This window comes from Myotis myotis, unplaced genomic scaffold (genome assembly GCF_014108235.1).
Source record: "Myotis myotis isolate mMyoMyo1 unplaced genomic scaffold, mMyoMyo1.p scaffold_m19_p_1, whole genome shotgun sequence".
Lineage (NCBI taxonomy): Eukaryota > Metazoa > Chordata > Mammalia > Chiroptera > Vespertilionidae > Myotis > Myotis myotis.
The window spans coordinates 146,293,515-146,306,390 of NW_023416313.1; the positions used below are offsets into that span (position 1 = coordinate 146,293,515).

General features: G+C 44.3%; 1 protein-coding gene across 1 annotated transcript; it reads left to right on the top strand.

Annotated features, from left to right (window-relative positions):
* The first annotated feature begins 213 nt into the window (after positions 1 to 213).
* LOC118663751 (zinc transporter ZIP2-like) lies at positions 214 to 2,443 on the top strand. The gene is made up of 4 exons (XM_036323720.1): positions 214 to 328; positions 509 to 639; positions 877 to 927; positions 1,817 to 2,443. The coding sequence occupies exons 1-4, from the start codon at positions 214 to 216 to the stop codon at positions 2,441 to 2,443; spliced, it is 924 nt and encodes a 307-aa protein (XP_036179613.1).
* The last annotated feature ends 10,433 nt before the right edge of the window (positions 2,444 to 12,876 follow it).

Genomic DNA, 12,876 nt, shown 5'->3' on the forward strand with positions numbered 1-12,876 from the left:
GAGGGGCCTCCATGTAGGGGGAGGGCAGGAAGATGAGGCAGGGCCCCAGTCAGCTATGCAAGGCTGTGCAATCAGGCAGCACAAAACAAAGAGAATCCAACAGCTTCCTGAGGCTCAGGAGTGGACACTACAGCTTTGACCACCTAAGGCACCTGCTCCAAAGCTTGTAACTCCATTTGTCATTCTGAGGTCTGCTTATCCTGTACCCCAAGGATGGAGCCAGTACTAGAAGTAAAAATTGGCTGCCTCTTTGCCATGCTGGTTGTCACGCTGGTCTGTGGCCTTATTCCCATCTGCTTCAGATGTTTCCAGATTGAGACATTCAGAGGTATAGCCCTTCTGTATCTTTGCCCCCATAACCTGACTTCAACCCTATCACCCTACCCTGACACTTGCTCTGATTCTCTTGCCATCCCCATGCTTGGATGTTGAGTGCTCCTTGTTGCTTGTTAGTCACCTTTGTCCATCTCCTCATTGCCAACTGGTTGTAACTCCTGCTTTTCATTAGGTCACCTCCCGCGGGGCCTCAGCCTCCTGGGCTGCGTTTCTGCCGGTATTTTCCTGGGAGCAGGTTTCATGCACATGACTGTTGAAGCCCTGGAGAATATTGAATTCGAGATCCGACAGATCCGAGTGAAGGTGAGCAGCTGAGGTGTAGGGCTGAGAAGCCAGGTGATGAGCAGAACCAAGGGGAGGAAGTGGGGACAGTGATAGAGCCAAGGACATGGGTGGAACAATAGAGACAATGACAGCTCTGTGTGTGGAATCATAACAACAGGTCAGATTAGACTGTAAGGAAAGCAGTGGAGCTGAAGGGACAGGGCAGGAAGCTGAGCTGCTCCACCCCTCATCTAATTTCTGCTTTTTTCTCTCTAGAACAGGACAGAGAGTGGGGGAAATTCTTCTGGAGATGCTGATTCAGCTTCTGTAAGTATCTCTCACCCAACCTGGAGGGTGAGGAGAACCAGAGACTCTTCATACCCAGATCCTTTTGAGGAGAGGACGTGAGGAATACCAGGAATCCCTCTGCTCCTCAGCTCAGACACTGTAGGGAAAGGAGGAGCCAACCCCATACTTCGGGGTTTATGGAACCCCAGACAAAGCTCTGGCTTTACTCTTTCCTTCTTTCCCTAGACCAGTGGTTGGCAAACTGCGGCTCGGGAGCCACATGCGGCTCTTTGTCCCCTTGAGTGTGGTTCTTCCACAAAATACCGACATCTGCGCATGGGCCACGAAGTTTCAATCGCACTGAACATGCGTGCCCGCATGTGGTATTTTGTGGAAGAGCCACACTCAAGGGGCCAAAGAGCCACATGTGGCTCATGAGCTGCAGTTTGCCGACCACTGCCCTAGATCCTTAGACATGCTCCCCATCGTTTTCCCACATTTCAACCCTACTGACACTGCAACCTTGGTCCCTCTGGTATTCTTGTTGCATGTCCATATCTCCTCCAGGCTTCATTCTCTTACCCACCCCCCCTTTTTTTAAATTATTTTTATTGATTTGAGAGAGAGAAAGGGAGAGGGAGAGAGAGGTAGAAAAATCAATGATGAGAGAGAATCATTGATCATCTACCTCCGGTATGCCCTCTACTGGGGACTGCGATCGCAAACCAGGCATGTGCCCTCATCAGGAATTCAACCGTGGTTCATGGGTTGACGCTCAACCAATGAGCTACACCAGTCAGGCCACCTACTCTTTTTAAAGTTCTAGTCCCACATTTCCCATTCTCTCCAGTCTCCCATCCCACCTCCACACCTCCATCCACTGCACTTCCTTCCTTTCCCGTCCCACAGCCCCTCTCTCTGTTCCCAGAAGGAATATTCCTATGGAGGGCTCATCGTCTCCCTGGGCTTCTTCTTTGTCTTCTCTTTGGAGTCGCTGGCATTGCAGTGCTGTCCTGAAACCATTGGAAAACCAAAAGTGCAGGAGGAGGAAGTGAGTGAGACTCACATCCATGGATTCCACAGCCACGCACCCTCACCCTCGCGGGAGCCCTTTCGAGCCCTCGTTCTCCTGCTCTCACTCTCCTTTCACTCGGTGTTTGAAGGTCTGGCTGTGGGGCTGCAGACAACCGTAGCATCTACTGTGCAGCTCTGTCTTGCTGTCCTGGCTCACAAGGGGCCTGTGGTGTTTAGTGTAGGACTGCGGCTGGTGCAGATAGGCACTGCACCACGATGGGCCATGTTCTGCATACTGTCATTTGCTCTCATGTCCCCCCTGGGCATAGCCTTGGGGCTGGCTGTGCCTAGCGGGGACTCAGAAGGGGGACACGGCTTAGCCCAGGCTGTGTTAGAGGGTGTTGCAGCTGGTACCTTCCTGTATGTCACCTTCCTAGAAATTCTGCCCAGGGAGCTGGCTGCTCCGGAGGCCCCTCTGCTCAAGTGGGCCTGTGTAACCGTTGGTTTTGCCTTCATGGCCTTAATTGCCTTGTGGGCCTGAGAGATTCCTGACTTTTTGATGGATCCAGGAGACACCTCCCGAAAGGCTTTGGTCCTTAGACATTTCTCCACTGAGACTAAATGGCATTCACTGGGCATCATGCCCATGAACTAGATCCCAGCCTCTCCTACGTGAGATCCCACTGCTCATCCAGGACTGAGAAAGGGGCGTTTATTTCAGGTTGAGTGCCTATACTTTGGAGAATTGATATAAAGACCACTGCAGATTTGACTCTTGCTCCATTTTTGCTACTGTCTGTAATAAATGTCCATTTTACCCTCCCCCTTCAAGCATGCTATAGTTCCTTTCTCCGGGTTACCCAACTGCTGCCTAGTGGAGCAGGAAGTGGGGAGGGTGAGTGTTGGATGCAGTCTTTTCTTCTGGAATCAGAGCCCCTAGCCATTGTGTCACTTGTAGCCATGTCCCCCAGACATGGGAGCATTGCTGAAATTCCAACAGCCCGCTCCCATCTTACCCACAGGTGTTGAAATACTGAGCCAGAGTTCCCAGCATTTAGAGAAGAGGTTTAAAAATAAACATTGAGCATCTACATTTTTTTCCTACACTAACCACACCTACCCCACTCCCTGATAATAGATTATCAACCACCTACACATTCAACAGACACTTCAGATCAGGCTCAATGGAGCCTACTTCCACCTGGTTTCTGTTTTTCACACTGAGTCCTGTGTGGCCTCGAGGATACATTTGCTGTCTTTGAGCTTCGGTCTCTATCTAGCTACCTTGTGCTGTGGGATTAAGAAGTAGTGTGTTTGGGGATGTGAAGTACAGCATAGGGAATATCAATGATAAAACAACTATATATGGTGTCAGGTGGGTACTAGACTTATGGGGGATTACTTTATAAGTTATATAAATGTCTAATCACTATGTGTACATATATTGTATCTAATATAATGTTCTATTTCAACTGTAATTTAATAATAAAAAAAGAAGCAGTGTTTTGGAAAGGGAGAAGGAGCTGGATAAATGCCCAGGGTGATTACTTAGTTCTGTCGCAACTGCCTATCCTACCTGCCACTATACGTCTGGCCCCACTCTACTGGACCATTTGTCTTTCAGGCAAGTAACCCCTACAATGTGCTGCTCCTCTTAAAAACTGCACAAATAAAACAACTGGTTATCTGGAATTGAGGAGGAGCAGGACGGCTATGACCCAACGAGGTGGAGGAATGTCTCAGACTTGGTGGAGAGACAAGAAAAGAGGAGGTGTGCCCTGTGAGCTCAGGCACCCTCACCATTTTGCCCCTTCAAATACTTTCAATGTAGAAGCTCAAGTGGCCTTAACATAGGCAAGGTCTCCTCAGTTCCATTCTCATCTCATTTCATTCCTGTCTTCTGTCCTTCCCATTCCCCTCCCTATAAATTAAGAATAGAAACCTCCTCACCAGCCCAGCTCATGAACCCAGGGATCAGTGAGAAGCCAAGCTAAAGGCAAAACTAAATAAAAATGATGAGGATGTAATTTCCCTGATGCCCATCCCATTCTGCTTCCCTTCGGTGCTAAATGCACTCACACGTAACACAGAACAGGGCCTAGTATGTTATCATGATAATAGTGTTTCCACATGGAGCATCCGCTATGTGCCAGGCACTCTGCTGTTGCTTCCACATATATTATCTCCCCTTCCCAACCCTGCCTGGTAGATATTATCCCCATAGTAAGTCCAGGGAATCACACTCTGAAGTTAAATAACTTGATCACCTAACTAACTAGGCTTCAAACCCATGTTTCTGTGATGCTAAGAAAACCTCAATATATAGATTATCTTTTTCTTACCTTTCTTCCTCATTTTTACCTTACCTGTTCCTCCTGTCTTATGTGTTAGGGTCTCAGGAGAAAGCAGAGAGCACATTGGATAATTGAGGCAAGTTTAATAAAAAGAGTGTGTAGAAGGTGTGGCCAGGATTAGGACAGAGCAACAAGTGATGATGGACCACCGTAGGGCTGAGTGATAGCAATGCTGTTACCTTGGCTGAAAAGAAGGAGCAGTTACCAGAAACTCAAGAGCCATCCATTAAGAGCTGAGGCCTTTGATAGAGAAATACCACCAGCCTGCAGGTGCTCGGCAAGTAGTGCTCCAAAACTTATTATTTATCCCTCCTGCTACAGTTTCACTGTCTGTGTACTTCAGAGAATTACCCTTTAAAATCTCTTCATGAGTTCCACAGTTTTCAAGCGGACACTGCAATGCTCTCATCACTGTATTCCACAGTTTTATTCTCCTTTCCAATGAGCCATCTCTTAGCTATCTTGGGCTTTTGTCCCTAGAGTCAGGGAAACACATTCCTTGAGATTGAAAGAAAGAGAGAAACAGGAGTCCTAAGGCTGAAGCAGAGACAAAAGGTAAGGAGTTGGTGGTTCAGCTTCTATGAAGTCACCCCCTCCCCCCTTCCTGTGAGCCTCTGAGCTCTGATCTCGAGAATGGACAGGAGCCACCACGTGGTACCAGGCCTGCACTGTGTAACTACTGTGTAGATTCAGGAAGACCATGGGAGACTCAGGAAGGGAACCCGGAACTGAGGAAAGTTAGGAGGAACCATGACAACCACAGGGGGGCACTGCGTCCCCATGGGCTCGCCTGGAATGTGTAGGACCAACAAAGTAGAGAGGTCAGCCAAGGACAGCACACCCCTCTCCCTTGCACCCAGCAGGGAGCCTCTCTCCCTCTACCTAACTTGGGCTTCTTATGCAGGGACATCTATAGGCAAGAGACACACATGATCATCACCCAATTCACATACCACCCCCATGGCAGGTACATACACACACACTCACATTTTAAACAGAAATGAGATTTTCTTCTTCCGAAGATAACTCTGCTAACATAACAGTGTTTGCTGTGCAGTTGAATGTGCTAAGACCCACCTTCCCTTCCATAAGGCACAGCAGCAGCTATTGCCAGTCAAGGCTGATGCTGGCTGGAACTTCGCCTTTTCTTCATGTTTTGTTTACCTAGGAGCTAGCTATGCCAGTGATTCCAATTATGCAGTTTCTTTTCTTCGGTGTGACGTTTAAGCACCTGCTGCCTGCCCTGTGCGTGGTCACCAAACACCCTCCCCGTGCTGACCCTGGCCTCCTGCGTTTAAAATAGTCCGGTGCCATGAGAGTGATGAAATGCTCAAGCATCAAGAGCGTGTTCCATGCCCCACCTCCACGTCAGTGTGTCAGCGCTAGACATCCAGCTGCATTAGTCACCAGGTCTGTTTCACTGAGGAAAGTGTCTAATTGCCCGTGGGGTTTCTATAATGTAATCTGGCAAATGACCTTGTACTATTCCATCCACAGTACTCTGGACAATAATATTATAAAGTGCGTCTCGTTTTTACTTCTTGTGCCCCTAGAGCCCAAGGATCCGCCTGCAACAGCCACAAAATACATAAAGTTCTCTTGATGGTTATTGTTCATAATTGTTGAGAAGGTTCTCAAAGAACCACAGATATAGTCTAATTAACTGCCCAAACTTGGATTTATGTGGAGGAGGAATTCCTGAGAGGAAATCCTGGTTGCTGTGACTCACCTGAAGGAATCTTCAGATTGGGATCAACTGAGCAACCCAATAAGCCCTCTAGAAGCTGCATGAGGTGTGATCTGCTGATCGTATTGAACCACCTAAAATGGAATCTAGGTGACCCCACAGAGGATCCTGCAGGAAGGTAGTCACAAGATGTCTTTGGGCATGTCAGTCAGTTTTCTGTACCTCCTCCTTTAAGATTATAATGTTGGTTGCTCTGTTGGTGTGACTCCTAATTGAATGTCAACCTATGAACCAGGAGGTCATGGTTTGATTCCCAGTTAGGGTACATGCCTGGGTTGTGGGCTTGAATCCCCAATAGGGGGCGTGCAGAAGGCAGCCAATCAATGATTCTTTCACATCATTGATGTTTTTCTCTCTCCCTCTCTGAAATCAATAGAAATATATATATTTTAAAAGATTATGATGTTGGTGACATCTCTGAAATCCCATGGCATTTCTCAATAACTGATAAGGAAGTCTTCTAAGATCTAAGTAGCCCCTCCCAAAATGTGAAGATATTATCAATATCAAGGACAATACCATTGTCCATTCCATTGAATAAGGGCCAGTGACTGTGAAATCACATTTTGTAAAGTGTCTATGCTATGCAAGCCCCCTCCCATGGTTCGTGTCACTTGGAGAAGAGAATGTGAGAGTTGGGGTAGGAAAGGGGCATGATGCAGGCATACTGAGACAGAATAATAATGGTGCTCAGATTCCTCTATAGTTTATTGTTACAGCAGAAGTTGTGGGAGACAGGAGAGCACCCTCCACACATAACACAGTGGTCAGAGCCCCAAGGTAGCCCTTCCCACCCCTATGCCAAACCCCAAGCAGCCCTGCCCCAGCTTGGCCCCCTCCCCCTCCCACTCTAGAAACACTATCTAGACAGCTACAAAGTTAGTGGAGCCAATGGTCTCATGCCCCTTCCTGTTGCCCAGCTCCAATCCTTCCCTCAAACTTGTTCTTTGACTACCACCTCCCAGTCCAACTTCCATTCACACACCGGATATTTCCATCACATCCTGAGGACCACTAACCCACCAACAAGCCTCCCTGACACATTTATTTAGGCCAATAGCCTTCAGAGATCTAAAGGGTTCATGAGAAGCCATATCTGCTTTGGTGAATAGAGACCCAGGACCAAGTGCCTTACCCTTACAATGGGATGAGTAGGGAGAGTCTGGGGCAGGCACCATGGACATCTACAATGACCACTTATCCTTCATCTATGAACACCTAGATTAGGGAGAGGGGACGCATGTCCTCTCCACCTTAACAACAGAATGAGGGAGAAGGATCATTTAGGGGTCTGGGTCTCTAGCATATATTGAGACAGCTCTCCCAGGAGCTGAGGAGTTTCACAGGTTAGAGGGCAAGGTTAGGATAGTGATCAAAGATCAAGGTCATCTCCTCACATGATCTGCCTATCTTCCCTTTCTCATTCTGGCCCAGTGTTGTATGCATCTCCCAGGTTAGTGCTGGGGGAGGTGAGGGCTGGGTCCCACACTAGGGCAATAAGGACCATTCAACGGGAGACCTCCATGGTGTGCCCTGGGGCTCTAAAGAGAGTCCCAGACTCGCTGCTCTGGGACAAGGTTCAAGCGCGGGACCGGCTGCCATCAATGGATGCCACACTGGTCAGGGAAGCTGTGCGAGTCATGCAGGATGAGGCCACTGTGGAGACATTAGGATAAGCAGTCAGAGAGGAGTAGGGGAAGAGGGGCTGGCAACTCAGTGTGGGGTGTGAGAGTTACAAATGGGGCCAGGGGTCAATGAGCTTGATTTGGCAGATAGTGGTAAGTCTAGGAATTAGCCTAAATGGTTCCTTCCCTCAGTGGCCATCCCACATCCTTGCAGCAATCCCTTGTCCTCATGATAGCCTCTGATCCCCATACTCACTGTAGCCCATGCCTTGCAGGAAGTACTTGAAGGCCTCGGTCAGCTTGCCTGGCTGAGGAAGTAAGATGAGGAGAGGGAGACAGTGATGAGAGGGAGACAGTGATGAGAGGGAGACAGTGATGTGAGGTAATGAGCTGAGCAGGAGACCAAAGCCATGGCAGGTTAGGTATGGAATGTGTGGCAACGGGTATATATTGTTCAGTGACACTAATATCCCCTCCCCGGATGGCAGGGGATACTCACCCGAGTCAGCTGGGGCTGACCTCCGGAGTCGGCCATCTATTCGGGAGAGAACCCCCAGAAAAAGTGATACACACATGAATAAAGTGAGCTAGCCAGGAGGTAGAAAGGATCTCTCTTCCCTGCTTTCCCACTTTAGGCAGTTAATAATTTGGGGTTGGTTTTTTTTCTTCTTTTTAAAAAATATATTTCTTTATTGATTTCAGAGAGGAAGGGAGAAGAGAGATAGATAGAAACATCAATGATGAGAGAGAATCATTGATCGGCTGCCTCCTGCACACCCCCTACTGGGGATCGAGCCCGCAACCCAGGCATGTGCCCTTGGCCGGAATCGAACCTGGGACCCTTCATTCCGCAGGCTGATGCTCTATCCACTGAGCCAAGCTGGCCAGGGCGTTTTTTGTTTTTTTTTCTTTTTGTTTGTTTGTTTGTTTGGTTGGTTGGTTGTTTTACTTCATTCAACCCACTTGCTCCAGGAAGGACTTTGGAGACCTAAACACTGAATCTAGGATTCAGTGTATATAGCTCTGGACAGGGGGTCCAAGAGTCAGGTTGGACATGGAGTAGGGTTACTGACCTTGAGGAAAGAAGTCTGGGTGGGGTTCAGTTTTGAATTATATTCCACCTGGAGTAAGTAGGAAGCTGAATGAGTGAGGTCACACTCCCTGTGGTCCCTCCCATCCAAGAGACCCTAGGACCCAATCCCTTACCCATTTCCTTCCTCATCTTACTTCCTTAGCCAACTTCTTATGCACCAAAGTTGCTCTCCATGTCCCAGAGTTTGCCTTCTGGCAAGATAACCCTCTAAGCACCACCCTAAGACTCCAACCCTCCCTCACCCAACCCCAAATTCCCTACTAACCACTGCCTCTTTATGGGATGCTTGGTCTCCGACCACCAGCATCAAAGGGTACTTAGAGGCACTGTGTTGGGGAGGAGGTGGTGAGCTCCTGCACTCCCTCACCCACCTCTTCCCAGAAGAACAGCCAGTAAGTGTTGGGCTCCAAAGAGGAAACAGCCTTCTGAACCCCACTGATCCCACTGAGAGGATTCAAAGGAGAAAGACCTAGAGGGTGATGATTTGCTAAGTGGGATGATATGGGGCGCCTCACAAGAGAACAGGGACATAGGAAAAACACCCAGAGCTTTGGTCACCATGTGAAGTTGTACTATTCTCCAGGCTCTTCCCAATTTGTTTATACGCTCCCCTCCCCACAAATTCTCCATCTCCCGCAGATAGTTTTAGCCATCCAAGAAGCTGAATGTATTCAATACATTTTTTTTTTTTTGAGGCAGCAAAAGTTATTCTCAGAAACTGAGCTGTCTTTGCCAGCAGTTTATTTAGCACAAGTTTAATGTGGGAATTATAATAAATTCAATAGCATACAGGATAATGTCTCTTAATAAGCAAAAGGAAGAAATGCATACTCCAAACAAATGACAGATTAATCACACTATTATTCCAGGCAAGGGAGGGTGAAGCAATAAAGTTTAAGTTTAATAAGAGGTATACGTTTTTACACGAGTAGGTACTTGGGAGAGTCGTTGCCCAACCTGCAGCTGGTTTTCACATTTTTAGGAAACAAAGACACCAAGTGTTGGAAAGCAGCTAATCTATTTTCTGGGGCTCCTACATGGGTTTATCATCACTGTCTGCAAGGAGTGACTCTCCAAAATAGGAGCAATTCCCTGTGTCTTGCTCTTTGATTCCAGAAATGAAACTACAGTCTTATTTTTCAAAGACATTGATATTTATATCTGGAGGCCTACACATTACAATTTATAAGACTAAGTTATCCTCAATTGTTTTATAACTCTGGTATGTCATTTAGTATGACAATTTCCTTATCTTTGGCCAGGAGGAAAAGTTTTCCTTACCCTTCTAAGTAACTTCTAGCTAGTCTAATAAGCAAATTGATATGAGACAGATTAACAAGAGAAAAACAAAATTTAATAATATGTATACCTCCTGTATAATTTGTCAATGTAAGAGTGTCCAAACCTGTAGAGAATTTTTATAAAAATTTGAGTTTATTTGAGCCAAACTGATGACAAGCTAGGAAGTTAAGATCGCAAATGCTCCAGAGAATAACAGTTTTGCAGTTTCTTTTATACAGGGTGGGGCAAAAGCAGGCTTACAATTGTAATTTTTTCTTGTATTATTATTTTTTAGTTAGTGTATTATTTTCCATGCAAACACAGACATCTACTTTTGCCCCATCCTGTATATTTGGAATTCAGGGGGAGGGGGCAGGGACGAAGGGAAGATTACATAAAGTTGGGAGAAAGGAAGCCAGGAAAATCACTGTGATTGGATTATAGGATAGTTACCAAGGATGTGGGCTCTCTTGAAGTGGTGACACCTCTGAGAGGTCTAAAAAAAGGCCTTCAAAGGTGTGTAACCTAGATGTACAAAAACAATGGACAGGCCTTGCTTAAGGTGAAGATAAACCTGTTATAGGCCTGGGAATGGCTACCCACCATGACCTGCCCAGTTCGGAATTAATGATCAGATCACCCTGAGAGGTTATTGTCAGTTAGAATTATTACAGTGCCCCTTTTTCATCCACACTTGGGAGAGACCAGTAACTACCAAAACTGAGTAATTTACCAATATGGAAGAAGTCATCACCTTAAAAGCCACCTCCAATTGAAGACAAAAGATGTTGGGAGTGGGAAGTCAGTTACAGGAGAGTACCAGAAACAGCACAGTGAACAAAGGTAAGGTTGTCATGCAGATTTCAGTTCATGCCTTCTCAGATGATAACAGTTTCTAGAGATTTAGATATTCTATTCTTCCTGGTACAGCCAGGGAGACCCCTTATAAACAGAGGTTTCCATTATGAGTGTAAATGCCCTTTACAGAGGGTAACTTCTATTTGGTTTCCAGAGTTTTTCCTATGTCTGCTCTTTCTTAAAAATTAACCAGCTTAAAATAATACTAATGCCAAAGAGAGATATTTCGGGGTGGTAAATTCTGCTTCCCTACATCTTCATAAAGTGGGTCATTTTATTAATGCAAAATAGTTATTAAGAATTTTAGTTCAAAAACTTTATTTATATTACATCTTTACAGTACCATGGGTAGAAGACAGATAGCAGTCTACATTTATGACTAAAAGATGGTACATTTACTAGTAACATCTTGAGTATAACCATGAGTTTGTTGAATTTATGTCCCTGGTGTCATGAAATGTGAGCTTAGACCTCATTATCTTAGCTTCTAGCTACACTCAAACACAATGCCTATACAAAAGCATGGCTCAATAATGATTTCTTGTTTGATAGATGCAACTTAAAATAATAATGAATTTGAATTAGCAATACCTAGCAATATTGTCTGTGCACACACTTAGCACACCTATTTGGAGGTCTTCTGCAGTTATTGATTCTGAAAACTTCCTGTAGGTATTGCTTATTCCTTTCTTTTCACTCATCTCTTGGAAGTTTCAACTTGGAATTTTGAACAACAACCTGGATAATCAACCTGCAGAATGATTTTCTGATATGCATGACTTAGATGGAGGAAAAATATTTCAGAGAAAGAAAGCTGTCTTTAGTTGTGTAAGAATAATTTGGGTTAGGAATGATAGAGAATTTAGTTTTAGCACCATTAATATGTGGAACAAAATACTACAATCCTCCTTTCATACTTTGTAGAAGATTGCTAATCACACCTAACAGCTGTGATTAATACATATTTTGGTTGCATCTTAAGAATTCTCATCCATGTGCCTGCATTAATCTTTAAATACAGATGATCCGTGAACAATAGTGGGGTTAGTTAAGGACATCAACCCCCTTTGAAGAATCTGCATATAACATTTGACTCCCTAAACTAGAACTACAGTCCATTGGTATCTGTGTTTTTACTCTAAATGTGGTATACAGGGAGATATTAGAATAAGTTTAATAAATTTATCAATGTTTCATATCATGTTTTTGTTGTTGCTATATCTTGTTGTTTATTTATTAATCAATTTATCAATCATTGTTTTTATCAATGTTGTTTTTCTATCTTGTCTTTGTTATTTTTATATCATGTCTTTGTTGTTTATATATTATGTTGTTATTATTGATTTATTAATTAATTTATATATTATTTTCATATACATTTTACTAATTTTCTTTCATCTCTGACATTTCTGTTATAGAGAAAGAATGAATAGCGATATTAAAATATTTTGTATCTCAATTTTATAATACTATATCATCTATACTATTTTGACATGTAATTTTTTGCAGTAATATAATTACCACACAAATCTTTCTTCTAATAAATTTCCTTTCAATGTGCATGAATCCATTCACCAGGCCACTAGTTCTTAATATTTCTATGAAATAGAAATGAAAAAAGTGTCCAATCTGAAACATAAGTGAAAGATTTGTTTAAGAGTGCTGAATTAATTTCTTCCAGTCATTTCAATAGTATGGACAACTTGTATACATCTTCAACCAGTAAATCCTTTCAATGCCAGAAGTAGAGAAGAGTAAACCAATAAATTAATTTTAATGCTTCACGTTATCCTTGTGAAAATCTTTAGAAAGTTTTCTGTGACACATTTATGATAGAGCTCAAATTATATTGTTAACATAGTACTAATTCATCTATGCCAATAGATTTTAGCCTGACATGATTTCAATAAATAAAAATATGTATATCCACATGTCCAGAGGGAACACATCTTATACATTTATACATAGCAGAACTTCCAACTTGGGCAGTAGATACAAGCAAATATTTTTAGCTCC